Consider the following 23,829-nt stretch of genomic DNA (forward strand, 5'->3'; position numbering starts at 1 on the left):
TAGATGAAGTTTGTTTGATGGTACGGGGATCGATACCCCGCACCTCCACCAATGATGTTACGGGAAGGAAGAAGCGTTCGTATATTTACAAGTGGCTTTTAATGGCTGAGCCAACAAGCGTAGAGCATCGATACTGCTAAACACTTCTTCGTCGTCGCTAAGACCACCGTCAGCGTCGTCTTCTTTCCACATTACCGACTGTGACAATATAATTCTACTTAAAACAATCGCTTTTTAGCAGCTTTCTCTTGTTAATTTACATCTTTAAAAACGCGCTCTTAGTCTGTCGCCATTTTTTTTACTGGGAGTACACTCTGTTTTGCCGTTAAGAAGCACGTTGCTTAAAGTGTGACTCAAGATCCAGAAGTGCACTCCCAGTAAGTGCACTTAACTTGCCCGCTTGACAGGGGTATTAAATCGCTCATGATTGGAGGGCTCGCGAGAGCTTCCAAGTTTCTCGTGGCTGAGATGCGAAGCTGAGATTGGGCGAAGCGCGCGCTCCTCAGGGACGCAGAGGAGCCTGCGACTCCCATTGGCTGCTGTGTGCGATGACGTCTTGGTCTCCTGCATAATGCGCCCGGCCATCGTCTGCTTCGGCTCCTCCATCGCCGGCACCCTTTGTGTGTTCCGCTTGCCATCGTCTATCTTTGCAGCTGTTCGCATATTCTCCAAGTTTCTACTGTCTTTACGAGACCGTTGTTACATTTAGCCTGCCAAATGTTGCGCAGTTGGCCACGATGTGCCCAAAGAAACTCAAGACGCTAGACGCGTTCGGTGCAAGGAAACGGTTTATGAAGCTCGCCCGCGTGGCGAAGGTCACCGCTCGCTCGAGCGCCGACGATGATCGCACCGATGGTTCCTGTGGGGCAGCTTCTGCTTTGTCTACGCAAGAGCGTGGTTGCGTCGACGCTTCTAGCAACGTGACTCCTGCTCCACCGGTGCAAGAATTTGTCTTGACGAGCGCGCCTGGTGTCTCGTGCTCATCCATAGCGGCTTCCACATTCTCCCTTTCATCTGCCTCGGAAAAAGGCCAAGAAGCGATCGCAAGAGAAGGTGGAAAGGCGACAGAAGAAATCAGTGCCTAAGGACATCTCCAGTTATGCTGCAGGGTAATTTTAGACCAATATACGTGCTCAAAACTTTCAAAGCTCATTTTCTTAAAATGACTTTTTTGGCTGGTGAGGCTGCTTGTTTCAGCCATATCTCTGTAACCGCTCATCAGATTTCCAGAAGTATTTTTTTATTGTGTATCTGAATAAATTTTTGAGGGCAAGACAAGCCCATTTTTTTATATATTGTGTCTGTGATTTGTCATATTTAATGAAAATTTGATTGATAATATCTTAATCACCAACACTAAATTCGATGGTCTGCTAAATTCTTTCCACGAAAAAATTTTAAAAAATGGCTCTGTTTTGCCCTGAGGCATCCATCTGGGATCATCATAGTGAATTCTCCAGGCCTGGAATGAGAAAATCATACGCACCATTCTGACATATAGCTGTAACTTGAAAACCAGTGAGCATAACTGCATGAAATTTTGGAGTTCTACTAATGCTTTTGCAATGAGTCTATCCTGAAAATTTCATGAAGATATCTCAATAAACAAAACAAATTGGTATCCGAGGGTAGCTTCCCCCCTCTTAAAGTTATCTGTTCCTAGCATGCAGGCATAATCCAGCGCTTTCTGCCGCACAATATCACTGCTAAGGGCGATTTTCTTGGCCCGCATCTCGGCAAACCAGGTGCAAACTTCCTTGTCCAAGGCCTTGTGCACCGGCTCAGCCACTTTCTTCGCTTTCCTGTGCTTCACTGATGTCCCTGAAACTAGCGCTTTGGCTATAGCATCCTTGCTCTTCAATATCGTCAAAGAGAGCTCACCGGAACTCCACATTCTTCCCCGATGACTGATTTTTCCTTTGCAGTTTCAGCCTGGGCGATAACTCGAGCCTTCTCTTCTACCGACAAGAACTTGTGTTTCTTTGTCAGCTGCAACATGCTTCAGCTGACGATCCAACAGCTTCGAGAGACGATGACTTAATGACGTGCAATCATTTGTTGTCAAGTGAGCGTCGCCCGAACGCCTTGTCACACCCTATCGGGATTTAACCTCGCAGCCGCTACTTCATATAGTAACTAATGTTGCACACCGGAGCCATCTACATGAAACTTTGAAGAAAATGAATAATTAGAAATGCTATAAAAATAAAATTACTGCATGTATGTTATTTGTACGCGCACACTTTTCCTAGCCAATATGGTCCAAGACGTTTCCTTGGAGTATGGATTCTCCTCCATAAGAGCGTGTTGCATCCCCATCACCAACACGGCATGGTTGCTTTCTGTTTCGTTTACATTGTGTCATGGTTCGAGCGGCGCCAGTTTATGCTTTTTTTTTTTATGCTATCAAGATTGATGGTTTCTCAAGGCACGAAAAAAAAAAAACAGTTTTAAGGGTTTCAATTAGCTACAGTTTAAATAATTTTGCTCACGTCTGCTCAGTAAAAATTTTGTTGAAGTGTAAATGTGTCTGCGAAGTAGTTCGTTTTGGAGGGAATTTCAATGGATTATGTTCTATGGGACATTGATGGGGAATGAAAAAAGTGTTCGTTGTGGCAAAAATTTCGTTGAAGTGGACTTCGTTGTGCCAGGATTCCACTGTAGTGGTCTGAGTCATCACATGTGTAATGCACCTACATGTGTAATGCACCTACATGTGTATTGCACAAAAACCAACCTAAATACAAGTGTAACCCCAAAGTGCAAAATGCCCAGAAACATACCTTTGCAGGTTTCTCCTGCATCTTTTTTCTCATTTCTGTAGAGAACAGCACATAAGCTGACCGAACTCCTTTGGGTCTATCCAATTCTTTCAGCTTCTAAAAAACATAAATGAGATGATGCTACAGATTATACAACAAACGAAGTCCTTTAGCACCAAAGACAACAGCAATATGTGGAATATATACATAAATAAAACCAGAAATACATTTCCAACAGGTTAATCCCTCCTCAAAGGTAGTCACCATAACACAAATATAAAATATGCATTCTGTGAAGCACCAGCTCCGTTGTTGCTCATTCACGTCATTGTGACTGACTTTTGGTAGCTCTTAATGGAGCCTCTTTCTTCAGAGGTTACACTGTAAACAAGAGTCGATGGCATATTTCTGAAGAGCTAACATACAACTCCCTGCCTAGACAATCGTAACTGATGCTGTCAATTCCTTCAACTAATCCAATTAATTTGCTTACTTTTTGGCAATGCTTAATGCAGCCACCTTCTCACTGCCATAAACCACTAAGGCCACCATCAGTGGGCATGAATAGCTATCTAGTAAGTAATGTTCAATTACCGCTGAAGAGATTGAATGCAGCAGCCTGCTTCCTACACTCGATCTTTGCACAATATCTGGTGTTGGTCAAGCTCTATCTGCCCTTTTAACTGTTTAGTTTTTGTCCAAGTATTTCTTAGAAGTGAAGATTGTGAAAATCAGTAGTGCTAAAAGAATGGAGGCAGATACACAGTGCAACAACACACAGCATTGTGGATATATCATCCTTCTTTCACTTTTTAGCATAACAGCCCAACTAGTCCAATACTGCAGTCTTGAAAAAGTGCAGAGGATCTGCAGCACTCAAACGGCAATTTCTTGTCTGCCTTACTTGTAATCTTTTAAGTTACCTCTAATATGCAAAGAACCAAAAAGTAGAATACTACAGAAAATTATTATCTGCAAAATACGCTTTCATTTTTGATATGCTAAAGTGTTCTCATGATGAATGTACATCAAACCATTTTTGCTGAAGGCAGGCACATAAATATTCATGTTAAAACAATACCCAACACACACTGTATATTAGGGACATCCGCACTGTTGCTAATGCCTAGCTTGCCTAAGTATGAATGAATGAAAACAATAGGGTATTGAACATACCTTTGCACTTAAGTAGTCAACAGTGCGCATGACACTGGTAATTTTAGTACTAGAGTGTAAACAGTTGTTTCAGAGACAGAATCGAATGCAAATGGAATAGTGCCAGAAGCAAACCAAATGTAAAATATTTTTCTAATAGTGTGCAAATAATGTTTAGCCTTCTCACCACCAATATCAAGCAGTTTTAACATGAAAGCGTGAAGGGCCCCGTGTCGCAGAATATCCGGTGTCGGTGTCGGCAGAGTTTTCCGTGAGCAAATATTTTTATATATAATTAGGTATATGTATATGCCACACCTTGCTATATGACATGTGGTACATGCGGGTTATATTGCCACACGATTCTATCACCAAAGTTGCTCATACCTTGTCTTACATTCGACAAAGTTATTTCTCAGAATTTTGAGAATGATAGCCCACAAACATCATGAAACAAAACACTGACAGCACATGCCTTTTATGTTAAATATTCTCAGACTTAAATAGTAAAAGCGCGAAACAATAACAGAAACCTGAAAATGATGAAATTTTTTTGGCACGGCTGTTCACTACCTCCGGGATTGGCCCAGGCAAGAGGCCGCATTTCTACCAGAGAGCTTACCTGCGTGCATAGCATTTGCCGCCAGCGTTTCCCAGTACACATTAAGGTTACATAAGCTGCAGTTGCCAGGAAGCATGAGAACCAGTTGGGGATCTTTCAATGCTACCACGTTCTACTTTAAGAGACTCCGGTGAACCTGTCGTCCTTTCTTATAATCATGAAAACTCCCTGAATCCCTCTCTCTGTCTCTCTCTCTAGACACACACACACACACACACACACACACACACACACACGCACACGCGCACGCGCACACACACACACACACACACATATAAAAAAAAGTGAAGCAGACACACGAATTCACGAGAGCACGTTGTTGGGCGAGTCGGTCGTACATACTTAAAGAAGGGAATTGCGCTAAAAAAGACATGGATGAGTAAGGACACGGACGGGCGCAATTGCGCCCGTCCATGTCCTTACTCGTCCGTGTCTTTTTTAGCGCAATTCCCTTCTTTAAGCAGACACATGAAACGTTAGTTAGCCGCTTCGCACTGGTGGAACTCGGACTTGCTCCCGCTAAATTCCTTACCTTGCTAACGTTTGATCAGTTTCCTCAATAAATGTTTATATTTTCAAGTAGGTAACGTTACTTTTGCTTCGTACCCCAATCAACTAATAGTTTTCTTTCTTTCTTTTCACTGCAATGTAAGAGGCGATGCTTAAGCTTCGTTCAATTTTTCACATCCTGGTATTCACAACATTAAAATGTTTCTGTCATTAGAATGTACATTATAAAACATGCTTTACTGACCCCTTCAGGTGCCAATAGTTTCTGTCTAGTCAATATTTAGTTTCAGTACATTTGCATTTTCAGAAACATGAAAAACAATGCGCTATAAGATGACTTTAGTATTTTCAATTCCTCAGTGAGTTTTGTCATGTTTATAAAATGTGCAAGCCACACAAAAACTCTCTACAGAAAAACAAAACATGTTGCTGGGCTAGCTGGTGCATGATTAATTACCAGAAGTGTGGTGCAACAAAAGACGAGGAACGGGATGATACCTAGAGTGCCTACCCACTGTGCAAATCGATGCAGGTAAAGCTTTCTGAACTGTTTTCTATCACTGATGATAATTGACAGTGATGTTTACGGCAAAAGTTTACTGTTCATCAGCGTTTAGTGCAATACTTGAGCTGCGAGTTGATGTTAAACGTTCCTTGTGTGCATCAGTTGTGTTTGTCTGCACAGTACATGGAACGCACAGAGAGACGTGCTTGCTTGAGGCATTGTTGTTCTCCATTGTTTATAGCCTGTAAGAAGGTTAGCACTGTTATTGCCTCACACATTGTAACACACTGTGGCAGAACTGTTAAACTAATTCAATCCGCCTTTTGCGACGCCGAACTGCTCATGTGCAGCGCCCTAGCGGCTGAGGACTGAAGCAATTTGGCAGGCGCACGACTGGACTCAAACTCCTCTGAGTGAGTGGAGTATGGCCGTGGCAGGTGGTGCACTTGTCAGTGGAATAGGGCACCAGCTGTTTCTCTTAGACTCTTACGGATCGGCACATATCCGTGTCTTGCCATTCTACACGGTTTAATTCGACGTATATCACGATGATGCCTGCCCGTCCAGCGGGCAGACCTTCACTCTAGCACACGTGCTCCGGGAGTGCGGGTTGAGTTACCCCAAGTTCAGCAAGAAGGAGTGGGATTCGTGTCTGCGTAGCCCCGCTCTAGACAAGCAAATCCTGGCTGTCCGGCATGCCCGTGACTGGGCCGGTGGGCAAGACCTGCCAGTCCTGACATGGGCCTAGCCAAATGCGCGAGGAGTTTGCGTCCTTGCCAGACCTCCAATAAAGTTATTTCACTCGTCAACCTTGCCATTCTCGCTGCTGCGCATGGAATGCCTTTTGAACATTATTGCCTTCGAAATTTGGCGAGATGCCAATGTCGTGTCTCGTTTACGGCTGCACCTCCCGTGATCATCCCAGCAGGGCAATGCGGATTTTCCAATTGCCGTCAGTAAAATGCGATCGACAGCGCCGTGAAGCCTGGATTAGGGCTGCATTTTGTGACAGGTATGTATTGGCATATGCAGTTTACCTCTGTTTTTGTCATTACTGACTCATACGAGTAATCTCGACGAAGACGCAAATGTATGTTTGAGCTAGCGAAACAAACGATCTCCGAGCTCACACATTCTGGTTGAGTGAAATGCGAAGTGGCTTTTTTTTTCTATCATCTCTGTGCGTCCGTCGCTAGAATGCCGTCATTTTCAACTTCGCACCGTGCACACTTGCAGCGTTATAAATACTTAGCGAATGCTTGTGATGTCGGCTTAGTTATCTGTCGGAGCCAAGCTCACCTGCACTGCCAGGCTGACGTGGGAAATAGCACGCACTGTGGAAGTAGCTGGTAGTGCTAGTTAGCAATCGTTGCTAGTTGTCGTTTCATCATTCTTGTCGGCACTAAGTAATATTTACTTGCAGAAGGCTTTTATGTTCATTTACCGAATCGGGATGTAGTACGATATGTACTAAGGCTTATTTTCCTGTGCGGCATCTTCTGGAGTTGAGTGGCGCGTCTTATTGTGTAACTGACACATTTCAGGGGCGCCTTTGGTGTTGCCCAGACATCTGGACTTCATACAAATACGTGTACTTGTTTACCTTTCTCGGCTGACCGCTTTTCACCGTCAAACAAATGTTACTGCTCAGCGCGGGACGCGCCCGCATGTATCGTAAGTTTCTCAAATGGTATCAAGAGTTCTATCCGCTGTCTGTTGTTGCCCAACCTTGTGTAATCTTATTACACGTATGCGCGACGCGAATGGTGTAGAACTTTCTGGAAGACACACGGGCGCCAGCGATTACTCTCGAATGTTCAATGGCTCATGTATAAAAGCTGACGCCACTGACGTGTTTGACTCGCTCATCAGATTTCGACGATTGCCAACTGTGTTCGCCGCTATCGTTGTGCATTTGTGCTTTAAGAGTAGCCGGTTTTTGTGGGCACATGTTGGGCCAATAAAAGTTAATTTCGTCATTCACAGTATTGCTACTGTGTTCTTTGCCGTCACTACTACGTGATAATACCGACGCTGTTGGTGTACATGCACCAGTTAAAAAAAGAAAGGACGCAATCGACCACTATGTTTGTAAGTGGCATGTTTTAAGAGGAAGACAGGCGTCCCACAAACAGGAAGTATCACCAATTTTGGTCATTCTGACCATTTTATGGCATTTCTGTAGATGTACACAGACTTTATGAGGGTAAATAATGTAAGCAACTTGGCATTCTGTTGGTCTCCCCACTGCCTGTGTATGTATGTACGCCTAGCACTATGGCACACCATAAAGCAATACATGCAGTGGTGAAACGTGATATTCGCCCTAAGAACTACACCTCATGCCCTATTCAAGTCATGCGTTTTTGTGCGAACTCATACTGTTTTATTACTCATTCACATTACGCCACAGGTGCAGCGGTTTCAGGCCAAGGAGGAGCTTGTAAAGTGTGGCCGAAGCTCTTCTTTCAGCCGTTTGTCACGCTGAAGAAACCTCCGGGTGCAAAGCAGTCACCAGCGGGCTCCATGGCTAGCTGACAATTACAAAATATGATGGTGTGTACACGTTGTTTTAATCTTGTCTCACACGCTGCTTGTTTGGTCGCAAGTCTCGCATGGGGCGGCTGTCACGGCATGCAGCGGCACCTGCCAAATTGTTTCTCGTGGCCACTGCACGATGGTGCCGCAATGCATCGCAAAAGACGGATTACGGGGCTTTACAAGCCCACAATCTGATTATGAGGCACGCAGCAGGACTGCGTTTTAATTTTCATCACCTAGGATTCTTTAACATTCACCTAAACCTCAGTGCATGAGCGTTCTTGCATTTCACCCCCATCGAAATGCAGCTTCCACGGTCGGCACTGAACTCACGACGTCAAGCAACACCATTGCACAAAACTACTGTGGTGGGTACAGAAATGTTGATTTCTTGGGCGGCTGCTTCTGTAGTGTCGTCTAGACACTGCGGTGCTTTAATGCAGCTTTGCGTCTGCACACACTACGTCAGCTGACCGCTTGGCAAATTTGCATGGTGTTTATTTTTATTGAATAGTAGAAACATACCGTAGCGTACCTTGAATTTAAATTTATCTAGTTTGTTCACAACCGCTACCTCATCTAGTAGTAGCGTTTCCTTGGCTTCTTATGTCAACTTTTCCCTTTCCCTCTCCTCCCTACGTGTGAGAGTTGCGAGTGAAGAGTGGCAACATTGTTATTCACCAGTTTTGTGGCAGCACTGGCTTTACCCCATTCTCTGTCTCCTCTTTCTACCTCCTCTCTACCATTCTATCTACTCCTCTCTGGACTGCTGCACATTAGTGGAAAGGTAAGTGGTGCAGTTCTGAAATGTTATTGTGGGGAGTCATGGATAATTACAGTAGTCGAAAGGGTACTGTGGCGATGCAATGGAAAGGTCCAAATGAGTTTTTCGTATCGCCTTTTTTCTCTGCCATGCTCCTGCCATGTACATACACGCTCTGAACCAGTTCCCTATGTGGCATGCAAGGCGGTGGCAGCAGCAGCAGCAGAAAAGTTGAACGAAGAGGCAAAGAAAGCTTTGCTTTAAAATGCAGAGGAAAACAAAGTAAATTCATTTGGAACATACAAATAGCAATGAATATGGCAAATCAGTTCTGCGGAAGCCTGCAAGGTAGAGGAAGGTGCATGAAAGGAAAAAAATTGTCATCCACCCAGGTTGTAGCAAAAAGCTACAAAGGAAACCCACGCGAATTTTTCAGAAAGAAAGCTTCGCAGTTGAAGAAAAAAATTGTCCAGGTCAGGAGATTAAACCCGGGACCAACACCTTTCCAGGGAGGTTGTTCTACCATCCGAGCTAACCAGCAGGCTAGCAGACCGCAGCACGAGGGCAAGTTACTAGACAACTCGAAGCCAAGGAAACCCATAAGGGTTTTTAAGAAATAGAAACCTCTACAGTTTCCTCTTTGCAGAAAGAGAAACCTGTATGGGTTCCGTTTGTGTTTTCTCGCTACAATTTGTGTGGATGACAATTTTTTTCCCTTTCATGAACTCCACCCTAGCAGGCTCTTCCAAAACTCAATTTCCACATTCAGCATCCCTGGGCTTCCGAGTTGTTGATTAATTTGCTCTCGCGCTGTAATCCACTAGACTCCCGGTTGGCCCAATTGTTCAAGCAGACGCCCCAGAAAGGCGTCAGTACCAGATTTGGTCCCCGGACCAGGACTAATCTTTTATTCAATGTGAAGCTCTCTTTTCAAGAAACCTATTCGGGTTTTCTTTGTACCTTCCTTGCTACAATCTGGGTGGATTACAATTTTTTCCTTTCATAGCTATGTACATTTGTGCATTTACAAAATACAAGTCACGCATTTGTGGAATGTGTTCTAAAATGTTAGAATGTTTGTGGCTTATATTCCACTGGCCAAAAAAATGTGGCAATATACTCACATCATTCAACCTCTTTTTGGTGAGCCTTAACTTCTTGTCCAGTCTGACTTCTTCAAGAGCTTCCTTTTGCTGCTCAGTCAGTTGAGAAGTGTAGGCTGCTTTCTCTTTCTCATAATGCTCAAAGCGTTCCCGAGATAAAGCAGCATATTTCTGCAAAAGTGGTGTTAGTAACATGGTTAAAATTTTGCAAATTTCTTATACAAACAAACTAGCAAGTGCAAGACAACTCACACTTTTTGTCACATCATCAGCTGCTTTCCATTTTCCTGCGACCATTTTAATAACTTCAGTAGGCGTAAGGGCTGGCAACAGTTAAACACACAAGACACATAATTAATTATCAGCAATATAAGGCACAAGACAAATTATTAATTTCAGCAATATCAGGCACAAGAAAAATGATTAATTTCAGCAATACAAGTGACCACTGCATATTATATGGCTTGTAAATTTGCTAAAATGTACATCAACACAAACATGAAGCCAAGGTTTCTTTCAAGGACCATAGGCCCACATGAGCACAGTGACAACAGAACTGTTTACATACATGACATAATGTAATGTTTGCCACTAACATAATTTCCAACATACTAAGTTAATTTACTGACTGTACATGTGCGCAAACACACACACACACACACACCCACACACACCCACACACACACATGCACATGGAGAATAATAATAGAAAAAATATAAGCTTTTATGTTTTGATAATGTGCTGACATGACAAGCAGGTAAAGGGTTCAATTCTCCCTATAATATTGTGCAGATCCAACACAATTGTTGAACTCTACATTTAGTAAAGCTTTTGTGAAGTGGTTAATGCTGCGCAGCTAAATGTGGTGTGTACAACTGTTTTTGTTTTCGTCCTGTCCATCGTGTGATATTGTATGTTTATCGCCTTCAGTCACGAATTACGATCAACTATCGATCAGTGCATGAAATTTGCATAATTTTATGCCAAGGTGCTGGAGATTCTACAGAAACCAAGTCAAGGTGGAATAAGAATGACTCTGTGCATTTTATAGAGACCCATCATAATTACATAGTAATTAAATATTCATGTATTGCACAGTAAGTCATGCTACGTTTCTTCATTAAATATATCGAATCACCTACTTGAATTACATGCACACGTTAATTATTGTGTGCCAGCATTATAACAAGGGGAAAAATATTTCGCAATAACTACCGAAACGTCCCATTCTAAATGTCCCATCAAAGACTTGTGCCTTCACCAAAGCGGTCGTCTGAAGTGATAATTTCACTCAGAAGTGAAATGGGTGAACTTGAGGAAAGCAGAATGTTCAATTTACTGAAAGTTTAATGTTCGTTGTCGATTCTTTGCAACCACTGTGCAGTAGTGGCAAAAATAAGTCACGTCCACAAACGTGTACGCCATGACTGAATGGGTTATGCTTACACAATTCACAAGTCATACCATAATGCAAACACTAGTTGCGCACAGCGGATATCAATATGGCAATGTTATGAGGATGAGGGCATGTTTGATGTTTTTGAGGGAAGAATGGTGAGGAGAAGTGTATGCAGAGAGACATACATATGTAAATAAATTTAAGACTTTTATATTCCTTGGGTCCCAATGGCACATGCCCAGTGGACCAAGAATGTGGTAGTACAAACTTAGACATTCAAGGAAGCCATTGAATATGAAACGTTACTTCATTAAGATGTCTGTAGGCTTTGCCTATGAGCCAACATTATGCATACAGGTTTACTAATTATTTATTCTATGATTATGCAGAACAGAGATCTGCTTACTGCCACTATATTGTTGGTCAAAATTTCATGCTATATAAACCGGAGCATCAGGTGGCGTCTACTAAGTTGCCCAAGCATAACAAAACCAAAGAAGCCATTTGATATCATGCCCTGTTCCATCAGGAGATCTGTGTGCTTTAGAAATACCTATGAGCCAATATTATATGCATAGGTAACATGCTGCGATATAATGCTTATTACGTACAACATAGGTGCACCCACTGCCATCACTTTGTCAATCAACATTTAATGCTAATATAGGCCAGTTTGCTGAAGCTCTATATATACACATATATATATATGAACGAGCGAAGAAGGGAAACCAAAGGGCTCAATTTTTCTTATCATGACCGTATAAAGCCAACAGACAATGAAGCCAAGGAAAGCATTAAGGAAATTAGCTGTGGTTGAAATTGAAATTTAGAAAACATCATCATCAGCCTATTTTATGTCCACTGCAGGACGAAGGTTTCTCCCTGTGATCTCCAATTACCTCTGTCCTGTGACAACCGATTCCAACTAGCGCCCACGAATTTTCCAATTTCATTGCTCCACCTAGTCTTCTGCCACGCTCAACTGCATTTCCCTTCTCTTGGTACCCATTCTGTAACCCTAGTGGTCCAATGGTTATCTAACCTGCACATTACATGACCTGCCAAGCTCCATTTTTTTCTCTTAATGTCAATTAGAATATCGGCTATACCCATTTGCTCTCTGACCCAAACTGCTCCTTTCTGTCTCTTAATGTTATGCCTAGCATTCTTCGTTCCACTGCTTTTTGTGCAGTCCTTAACTTGGTCTCAAGCTTCTTTCAATCTCCAAGTCTGCCCCATATGTCAGCCCCGGTAAATTGCACTGATTGTACACCTTCCTTTTTAATGATAACAGTAAGCTTCCAGTCCGGAGCTGACAATGTCTGCCGTATGCGATCCAACCCATCTTTGTTCTTCTATGAACTTCCTTCTCATGATCAGGGTTCGGTGTGATTACTTGACCTAGGTAAATGTACTCCTTCACAGACTCTAAAGGCTGACTGGCGATCCTGAACTCTTGTTCCCTTGCCAATCTATTCATCATTATCATTGTCTTCTGCATATTAATCTTCAACCCCACTCTTACACTCTCTCTGTAAAGAATATTGGGAAACGGAAGTGGGTGAAACAATTGTCACAGGTTGGAGCCAAACTTATGTAATGCGGAGATTATGGGTTCGTCTCCCACCAGTGGCAAGTTATCTTTTCGCCCACTTTCATCCCCCGCCCCCCCTTTCTTTCATTATTTTCTAAATTTCTATTTCAACCACAGCTAATTTCCCGATGCTTTCCCCGGCTTCATTGCCTGTTGGCACTATTCATAGATATATATATTATATCTATATATAGGCGTGTTTCGTTTACCTTGCAGCATTGTTTAAGTTCTTTACATTTGAAAGGTAGCCTGAAGGATTTCTCTCTCCACACACACACACACACACGCACGCGCGCGCACACACACACACACACGCACACGCACACGCACACACACACACACACACACACACACACACACACACACACTGTAAGAGACAAGAAGCCATTCCTAAGGCCTGCTTCTTCATCTACACTTCATCTTCTGTCCTCCTTTCTAACTGCTCGTAGTGACTTGTGCACTTAATCCTTTACATTATATACATATACAATGTGCCGCACGTAACGTGCGCCAAAATAAAAAAGAATATGAGAGTCTCATGCAACTGGACAGAACCAAGGTAACATTGTTTGTCTTCACTTAGAGCAAGTCAGACAATTTTTTTGCATTCTGCATGGTTACATAATTAGTTATATTAATTAACTTCGCAAATACTATAATCAGAGCAAGATTGGCAATCAGAAAATTGTAGGCCATCATGAAAAATTTCCGATCTATGTTTCTGCTGCTCTATACGTGGTACATGAAAGTTTTTTCGAAGCCTAAAAGTAGCCCGCAAAAGCAGGTGAAAATGCTGTGCAACTAGTTGAGCAGCACTTTTTGTGTTTTGCGGGCTTTTTTTAACTTCTTCTGAGGTCTAACTTGAAAGGCTGTTGACAGTGTGCAAGCAAAAATGTAGTACACATCAACATGCCACTTTCGATAATATACATGCCATGCCATTTTTTTCTTCAGTATATGCACTGTGAGTTTGGTTACATCTAATAACTTTTTTTTATACTCCTTTTATTTTCAGAAAAAGCGTTTGATATTTGTATATGTTGATTTTTTGCAGTATGCTCCTATGCATTGACTACTTCCTGTCTTGATTGGTTGATGCACATGACTGGTTGATTACTTTTTAAACATACTTGTACAGATACTGATTATGATGCGCACTAAAATGTAATGGTTCCAATTGTTATCCTATGACTAGTGTTGTGTTCATTAGCGATGTCTATGGGCTGTGAGGTGCGTCAAGCAGTGGTTTCACACTGATTTAATCTTGCTGTGCTCAGATTCTTGTACCAAAAACCGGAAAAAAAAGGTTATAAATTGATTGAATTTGGTGTCTGAACTTACAGAATAGTTTAAGCATATCGCTCAAAACGCTGGTATTGAGATTTGAGTGGCCTGTTTCATTGCATAACTTTATCATCCGACAATAATAGTCTCTATTTGGTACCCTCCTTTAGGAATTTAACCAGATTTTTGTAAGGTTGGCACTTGACGCAATCAAAGTACATCAAACTTTACTAGAAAGCGATGGGCTCGAAATAACAGAATATTAGCTACCTTGTTGCCTTTAAATAACGATTTATTAACATACATCATTTTGGCACTTGAAACATGCACGCTTGAAACGGACTTCGCTACTTCCAGGCACAAAGGATCTAAGAAAACCAGTGGATGCAAACTACAGGAGTTACACATTGTATTTCACAGACAGAAGAGAGAGCCTTGAACGACTAGAGGTGGTAACTTCGACTTGTACGTGAAGGTTGAGTTAATGCGACGAACGCTGGTTCAGAACGACGTCTGCGCTTAGCCGGGTCAGTGCACAACTGCAAGCAGGGCGCAAACTTAGCGCGTATGCAGACACTTCGGGAACACACTCCCGAGCTTTGTGAACAGCTGTACTTTCCACACCTGGGTTTTCCTTGAGTACAGCCTTCCTGGCGTCTGTCACGAAGAGAATAAAGCCAGAAGGAGGCCGCTTCGGCGCTGGTGGTACGGTGCCAGGACTGTTGTGCTTTTGTGTCGCAAATCTTCGAGCAGAATTTTGGGTTAGGCGAGCGCAGCAGCTGGTCGCTCTATAGACAATAAAATAAATAAATAAAGGGTCAGCTACATTCAAACAGCTGAAGCAAAGACAGAAGACACGCATCAGGCTACCTTACGCAGACTACATAATATGATTAGGCTTGCTAAAGTAGTCGAAAAAAGAAAAGAAGAGCGCAGACATTTCTTTTAATTTGCGAACGAGAAGGACTAATGCAGTCATATTATAAACTTGTGAGGGCACTTGGAACACTTTGAGGCAATGCTCCATTGTGCGCACGTTAAAGCTACGCTCACGTCATGCAGACTTCATCTTCAAGTTATCAATAATATTAATAATTAGGCGGGTCATACCCTACGCTGCGTCCGACAATTTGCTTATTTGTTAGAAAACCTCTCAGCACAGCCGACATGCTCAGCGCCATTTTTTCATCAGTGCCCGTGTTGCCTACTCTAAGATGTTTATTTGTTTGCCTCTAAGAGTGGCTAATAATCGAGTACCCGAATAATCAAAAAAGATTAAACGAATCTAAAAGGTAGCACTTCTGACAATTTTGAATGAAACAATAAAGCCAGATAAAATTTAAGAATATAGCAAGGGAATTGTCCTGATTCAGCTATGCAGATGATGGTTCTTTTTTTTTTTTATCGTCGTTTTCACACAGAACACCTATAGTTTTCAGCCCTCCGTAGCAGTTGGGGCCCAGTAGGTCGTGGTTGGGGCTCTCGTTAGGGTCGTTTTTCAATGTTTTATAAATATTTGATGTCGAGCAAAAATAATTGCTTTCGAAATGCAGCGCAAGAAATAAACTATGAGGTTAAGGTGAAGCCCGATGTCATCGATGATGCCATGAAACTTGAAACGACAGCGCTGCGGCGACACTGCTGCTACAGTGTACCAATTCTAGTACACTGTACTGATGCGGGCGGCAGCACCACAAATTGAATTGATGACGCAATCAAACTATTGCATGTGGCGGCGCCAGGTGCGCTGAGGGCGTTCCGATCATTATAAGCCGTTATCACTCTTTAGCGCAATATCTATCCGCGTCGAACCATTGTAAACCGTGATCAGCAGTACTCCGGCGGCGGCTGCGTATCGCGCGGCCGCGCGAGCTCTGTCTTGAAAGCTATCTGCGATGAGGGCAAAATACGCAGAGTGCTGATAGCTTCGTGTGCACTGTGTTCTCGCCGCTTAGTTTGCGTTGAAGCGAGAAGCAGCACGAAGGCTAATTCGCTCGCCGCTGCGGGCCATATGTCTTGAAAGCGATCGTCTTACGTGACGGACGGACGGACAGACGAACGGACGGGTGTCCTCGTTGGGTAGGCATAGAAATGCGTACGCATAAAAAAAAAAAAAAAATTAAGCAGATCCTACTCACTGTGGGAATCATTGCAAGCGAAGCTTTCTGTATAGTGTTTGCGTTAATTGATGATGATATTGATGGAGAATGTTTAAGTTCCGCTTGTGGAATAGGAGAGTGGCGAGGTGCTGTTCCCCTAGTGTGCACCACTTGTTCTTGTCCTCGTAGTACTCTGCAGTAGGGCTTTTTTTTCCTTTTGCCTACACTTCGTGCAGGCTCGTCTAAACGAGTGTAGCGCTTCTCCATCAACAGACGAAAAGCGCCTGACTCCGCACTTCGCCTGACTTCGCACTTACACTGGCTGCGTATACGCCCTTGCCTGAAACCAAACGCCAATGTATGTACGCGTTTCCTATCACCAACAAATCTAGACAAACTGCAGCGAAATACATCGCGAATGCGCAGTGGACGAATACAACTACTCAATGCGTATATTACGGCGCGGAGTCTGAAACAGCCGCACCATCCGTGAGTAAGATAATTTTATCTTCTTGGAAGATTAGATCGGCTGATCGCCTTTCTCTGTAACACGTTGTTACGAACATAGGTGGAGAGTTTTCATTTTTCCGGGGAGGGGGAGGGTGACTGTGGCCTAACCAGCTTTCCGAACGCCATATATATATATATATATATATATATATATATATATATATATATATATATATATATATATATATATATATATCGAAGGAGCGCGACTGACAAAGATGGACGGAGGGTGGAGAAGGAGGACGACGACGTTTCGGGGGGCTACCTTTGGAGCGTTCCCGGAAGAACGCTAACCGTTTCCCTTGACGTGGCATGCATTTTTGAGTAAACGGTGCGCGCATAACATTTGGTGGGGGTTCTGGGTAACTCCCACTACTGACAACGGAGCCGTCAGTACAAGTCCTTCGTAGAAGCCGCCGCCTTGCCGGACTTTTGCCCTCGGCCACCATCACGCCTCGAGACGAAGATGCTCCTAGTACTGCATCGGCAGGACCAGCCCCGATTCAGCACTACCGAGAGCCACGTACGTTCTCCGCAAAGGCAGGGGAAGATGTCGATGAGTGGTTCACCCATTATGAGCGGGTAAGCCAGTAAAATCACTGGAACGCTGCCTCCCAACTGAGGAACGTTGTTTTCTTTTTGACCGACACGGCGATGGTTCGGTATGACAACGATGCGGACGCACTAACTACCTGGACCTGTTGCGTTGAGGAGATCAAGAAGTGCTTTGGCGATTCGAATGCTAAGGAGAAACGAGCGGAATTAACGTTAGCTCAGAGGGCTCATGTCCGCGGAGAAACATGCACCACATATTCATCGAGGAAGTTCTGAACTGTGCAAGACCGTAAACCTTCGAATGTCAGAAGAAGATAAGGTGGGACACCTTTTAATCGCGGGAAACGTATATAACTTCCTCATTGGAAAAGACAACTTGGAAACCGTATCAGACGTGATACGGCACTGCCGTACCTTCGAAACACCGAAGACTCGTCGAATTACTCCGAAATCTGGACGGCTAGCTAACGTGACGACTGTGGCCTGTGTGGACACAAAAGTTCTCCAACAGACATATCGTCCACCATACGTCAGATTGTCCGCGAGGAGCTCCTTCGACACGAAGAACAAGCACGTTGTGTGGCGCCACATTGCAGCTCCTGCGCTTTCCGAGACGCCGTTTGTGCAACCCCCTCGACTCCTTGGCATCGTTCGATAAACACTGCGGATTTTGGCAGCTATAGAGACGGCCCGCGTTATGACCGGAGCGAACCATCTATACTTTTGACCACAGCCTTGATCAGCGCCCAAGCTACGTTCGTTCTCGACTACCAGCCCCTGCATATATGACTTACAAGACGAGAATATTCCTTACTCTCCACACATGGCCGCGGCAGAACATTGTCATCAGCATTCCGACGTTCGACCTATGCCAGTGTGCTACATATCTGGCACACCAGGTCACATATAGCCAGATACTGTAACCAACGCCGTCCATTGGGCTATGGGCTTTCGTTGCAGTCTACGTGGCACAGTGGTCGCAGCTTGGACACACAGCGGCCAGGGAACTCCGCTCTAGGAGGCCACTACCGAGAAGACAGGCCACATAATTCCACCTATATAAGCTCTTTGGGAGAAGGAAGAACCCGCAACCGTTTGCCTGCTTCCGATCGCACTACGTCACCCACCAGCTTTCCGAGCGTACTGTTGCAAATGGGTCGCAAGCCCCAAGGGTAGCGTTGGCCTGGCGGCCTGGGGCACAGCTGGAAGCATCCGAAGGGGCACGCATCCGAAGGTCCTGGCAAAGGATGAGTCGACTGCTGACAGAACAACTTGTTTATTCTAGCATCGCAAAAGAGCGGCCGGTCAGGTCGACCGAAGTGGAGAAACGGAAGACCACGTTACTCGACTGAATAAATCGAAGCTTCTCTCTTGGCGTCCGGGGGCAGCTGCTTTTCTACTCTCGGAGTCGAGGGCAAGAAGGAACGGCTCGGAAGAGGCGCACGTGACGGCGGCGCACGGACACGTTGTGACAAGAAGTGACGTATCCGCCGGGCTGGCATTGGTCAGACCTCCTCGCTTCACAGTTGGGGAGCTCCTCTCCCCGGCTGCCGCGCTTTGACAAGCGTGGGCACCAACATGCACACGCACACACACACACGCACACACACGAAGACACGTGGCATTGAAACATGCCTGGACGCGCTTGGCAGGAGGCGTTGGGGCAGCGCTGAACTGGCCAAAATGTCCGCCGCCGTGAACGAAGCCCCGGCGGCCGTTGCATCCGCGCCGGCTATACCGCACGTCGGAGGCGAAACGTAACAGTACCGATCACCATCTCCCCGGCCGCGCATCATCTCCACGGCACCGCCTCACGTCACCCCCGCCGGAAAACTAGCCAGCGCGGCCGATGGAGGTGAGATCGCTGGAAAACCGTTGCTGCCGACAGATATGCCTCCAACTATTTTTAGGCTGAAGAACAGGGTTCGTGAGCTTATTGACGGTGTCTCCACCATGGCTTTAGTCGACACGGGCGCAACTGTTTCCGTCATGAGTTTGCTGTTTAAAAGCCTTCTGGGACGCAAGAGTGTTTCGTTGGAACCAAATCATTAGCTTTCGTGGAGTGAGCGGTGACTTGCTATACCCTGTTGGCGTTTGTAATGTGGATGTGTCTTTAGCGGCCGAGTTTTTAACACTGAGTTTACCGTTCTTCCTTGTTCCACTGACAACGTCATTATAGGGATCGATGTTTTGCAATTATGTTGTGCCAATATATTGACTGTCGAACTGGCGAACACAGTGTGGGTGGGAGTGTTACATCCCTGATCTTGGAAGACTCGCTCAGCCAAGAAATTGTGTTTTCTGTTTCCGAGGATACAGTTGTGCCCGCTTTATCTGCAATCCGTGTTTCTGTTTGTTCAACTTGCTAGCCGTTTGATACTGCAGTGGATCCTGTACATCTGAAATGCCTAAAGAAAAATGTGTTTGTTCCGCATTGCAAGGTATCGGTGCTGAATGGATGCACAGTGCTGTGGGTGATAAATTGTTCTACTGAAGCGACGGTGCTGCCTCAAGGCTTAAAGCTTGCCACATTTCAAGAAGACTCGCGGATACCCATGGCAGTGCTTACAGAACTTGTGGACACAGAAGAAGCCGGTAACATGCGCTCTTTGGACTCAAAGCTCCTTTACATGGGCGCTGAATCATTCAGTGACCATAAACGTGAGGCGTTGGTGGCCCTCTTTGCAAAACACTCCTCAGTATTCGACTTCGCGCAGAACGACAGCCCGCCATGCATCGATCCCTGCGTCTATAGAACTCATCACCGCATCACCACAGCGTCTGCCCAACCGATTCGGCAAAAACCCTATCGTGTGTCGCCCGCAGAGCGCAAGATAATCAGTGATCAAGTCGAAAAAATGGTAAGTAAAGGAGTCATCCAAGAATCATCTAGCCCTTGGGCAGCACCAGTGATATTGGTGAAAAATAAAGACGGTACGTGGCGATTCTGCGTTGATTACTGACGCCTAAACGCCATTACTAAAAAAAGACGTGTACCCGCTTCCCCGAATTGACGACGCGATCGATTGCCTTTTTGCGCCCTCTTACTTCTCTTCTGTTGATCTGCGGTCAGGTTACTGGCAAATTACTGGCACTGGTTACAGTGACGATAAGGGAAAAACAGCCTTTGTAACTCCCGACGGATTATTTGAATTTAACGTCATGTCTTTCAGGCTGTGCAACGCGCCCGGAACGTTCGAAAGGTTCATGGACACTATATACTGCGCGACTTGAAATGAGAAGTTTGCATGTGCTACCTGGACGACGTTGTCATCTTCGGGCGAACATTTAGTGAGCATAACAAGCATCTGGAGTTGGTGCTGAATTCGTCCTGAATTCTAAGAAGTGCCATTTTGGTGAACGACAAGCTCTTGTGCTGGGACATCAGGTCGATAAAGACGGCATTCCACCAGATCCACAAAACACTGCGGCTGTAGAGGCATTTAAGGAACATCATGGTGTCAAGCAGCTGCGAAGCTTTTTCAGCTTTTGCTCTTACTTGCGCCGATTCATAGATTTGCCGACGTGGCCCACCCTCTTACGCGCCTTCTCCAGAAAAGCGTTCCTTTTGAGTGGACCACAGAGTGCGACTCTTCGTTTCGTCAATTAAAGTTCCTCTTGACGTCGCAGCCTATTCTTCGCCACTTCGATCCCTCAGCATTAACAGGGGTTCACACCGACGCGTGTGATGTTGGCATCGGCGCTGCGCTTCTACAGCGCATGGGCAGAAGTGAGCACGTAATCTCGTACGCTAGCCGCTCCTTGAGTCACCCATCTTCGCGGTGCTATGGTTTCGTTCTTACCTCTACGGGCGCCCCTTCACGGTGGTCACGGATCATCAGTCACTGTGCTGGCTCGTGAATCTGGGGACCCTTCTGGTCGACTTGCGCGTTGGGCTTTACGTCTACAAGAGTGCGATTTTGTTGTTTCATATATAAAAGCGCTCGACGACACGCTGATGCTGATTGCCTCTCTCGGATGCCTGTTCTAACCATTGAATGCGACACTGACAATTTCGATCAATACATCGCCTTTGTATCTCCGGAATTTCCTGATATGGGTACCTTCATACCGAACAGCAGAAGGACGACTGTTTGCAACCACTCTTCGCGACCGCGCACGAGCCCTCAGGAAATAGCTGCTTTCACCTACGTGGCGGCGTCCTGTGTAAGAAAAGCTACTCGACCACTGGCTCGCGCTACCTTTTAGTTGTCCCCAAGAGCCTTCGTAGTCAAGTGCTATGCGCCATACACGACGGTTCAACCTCTGCCCATCTTGGCTCTCCAAGAACGCTCTACCGTGCTCAAGAGCGCTTTTACTGGCCCAAGATGTGTCACGATACCGAGCGGTGCGTCGCCAGCTGCACCGAATGCCAGCGTTACAAGCGACCTCCAAACAAACCGCATGGTCGCCTTCAGCCAGTTTCGCCTTCCAGCGCCCCTTTCGAACAAGTTGGTATTGATCTTCCCGGCCCCTTCCCGCGATCCTCCAACGGCAATCGTTGTACTATTGTGTGTGTACACCACCTGACCAGGGGCGTAGCCAGAGGGGGGGGGGAGCTGAAGCCCATGCACCGCCGACTAAAGCAACCCCCGGCGCTTAAAGCAACGGGCTCGCCGCGGCCTCTCGCGGAGGCCGCGGTATCTACGGAGCGCATGAATTTCCATTCCAAAACTTTATGGGTATAAAGTTCTCATAAACTTTTCATGTGAAAGGTGCATGGAAAATGAAGTTGTGCTTTAGATTTTCAACTGCGGAACTTTGTGGGTTTAATGTTGCTATAAATATTTGACGCCAAAGGTGCATTGACTTTTCTAAAGTTTTACATCGGAACATACAATGAGACAAGCCAAATTACAACACTATCAGACAAGTTGACAAAGCACGCAGCGAGGTCCGATGAGACGAAGCGTTGTGGTGGTTCAGTTGTGCCGTCATGTCACATGAAAAAATATCAACATTTTTTATTTCACCTACACCAAAGCATCCATGTCAAGACACATCCATGTCAGCCAGCCAAGGTAACTACGTTCTTATTTATTTTTTTTCTATTTTGACCTTTACTCGCGAGGAAAAATTGAGCCTCCTCAATTTTTTTGTTCGCACTACCCTACCCGCGGGCTGCCAGAGCCAGCCAGAGCGCATGCGTTTTTCTCGTGTTGCCTCGACCACCGCGCGGCGAACTTCGGTGCGCGTTCTGTTTTCTCTGGCCGAGTGGATTTTCGCCTGGCTGAGTTTTGGACGCTTTCTGGCTAGGAGACGAGAAAAAGAAACAATGGCCACTCACCGCCATCACTGCGGGGACTCGACGGATTGCACCGCGCTCGCTTGAGCACAAACTCTCCGGAAACCCTTGTCTCGCCAGTATAGGATACCGAGAAGTATGCGTATGGTTCTCGGTGGACCAAGTGTCTCACTTTTTCTCCGATATTCCGTCGGTAGCCACATCAGATGCCCAAAGTAGGCATTCGATTGTGGCCAACATAGTACTTTCCTTTCGGTTTTTTTTTATTTCGGTGCCCCGGCCACACAACAAACAAACAGACATTGTTGCGGCGTAGCGAAAAAAGTTCGATTTTGTTACTTCTTTTGCAGAAAGTAATGGGCCACGGGACGCTTCAGTTGCCGGATATCCTTAGTATATTATCGCGATAGCAATTATATGGACACTCCAGGCGCACTCCTACCGTTGCTGTCGCCCTCATGTTTCGTATAAAGTCCACGGGTGATAACAGCGTGACCGCGCGCCGCATGCTGTATGTGTGAATGAAAGCGTAGGGAGGGGGGGGGGAGGCTGGAATGGGTGAGCCGACGATGGTGGCTCAGTATTTTGTGCGCAAAGGAGAACAGCGGGGAGCAAGCGCGCTGCCTTCTGTCGCGGGCGATACATCGGGGGCAGTGGATGGAATGGGGATGGGATCTAGATTCTGGGAATCTGTGATTGCGCAGCATATTTGTTTGCCTTGTTTGATGCATTATATACAGTGACTTTTTTAGATACGTAGATTTATTGGAGAATTATACCTATATTTCAACATCTTGTTGCGAGGTCTTGTGTATACGTGCCGTGAACTTTGTTTCCAGTGACACTTTTTTGCCCTTTTTGAAGCTGTATCTTCGCGTTTGTGTATTTCATTGTATCTTCGCATGTCTAATGTACAAGGGCGTTTCAAGTGAATGTGAGCCACCCCCCCCCCCCCCCCCCCCTGTGCAATAATGGTTCGGTTCATTATCAGCGAGGCATGCGCGTAGCCCCGAGGCATCTCTCATTTACAAAAGTGACACGCAGGTGTGAGGATAAGTGTTTTTTGATGCTTTCATACACTGGGTTGAACGGGGTTGTGTGACGTTATGGACGCTCCAGACGTTCAGCAGTATGGTGCCGTGAGGTTTTTAACAGCTGAAGGTTGCTCCCAAAAAGAAATT

At 45.3% G+C, this 23,829-nt stretch overlaps 1 protein-coding gene across 3 annotated transcripts in view; it reads right to left on the bottom strand.

The window, feature by feature from the left end:
* The window catches only part of LOC135906167 (transcription factor A, mitochondrial-like), a 58,296-nt gene extending 42,795 nt beyond the window's left edge, over positions 1–15,501 (bottom strand). For 2 of the 3 annotated variants that reach the window (XM_065437421.1, XM_065437419.1), the window contains exons 1-5: positions 15,350–15,501; positions 14,864–15,027; positions 10,214–10,284; positions 9,983–10,132; positions 2,784–2,879 (exon numbers count right to left, since the gene is read on the bottom strand). In XM_065437421.1, the coding sequence (XP_065293493.1) occupies positions 2,784–2,879; positions 9,983–10,132; positions 10,214–10,284; positions 14,864–15,027; positions 15,350–15,420 (552 nt within the window). In that variant the 5' untranslated portion in view covers positions 15,421–15,501. The remainder of the gene's footprint in view (positions 1–2,783; positions 2,880–9,982; positions 10,133–10,213; positions 10,285–14,863; positions 15,028–15,349) is intronic. The other variant, XM_065437420.1, reaches the window with a different exon arrangement.
* Positions 15,502–23,829: the final 8,328 nt, after the last annotated feature.

This window comes from Dermacentor albipictus, chromosome 1 (assembly GCF_038994185.2).
Source record: "Dermacentor albipictus isolate Rhodes 1998 colony chromosome 1, USDA_Dalb.pri_finalv2, whole genome shotgun sequence".
NCBI lineage: Eukaryota > Metazoa > Arthropoda > Arachnida > Ixodida > Ixodidae > Dermacentor > Dermacentor albipictus.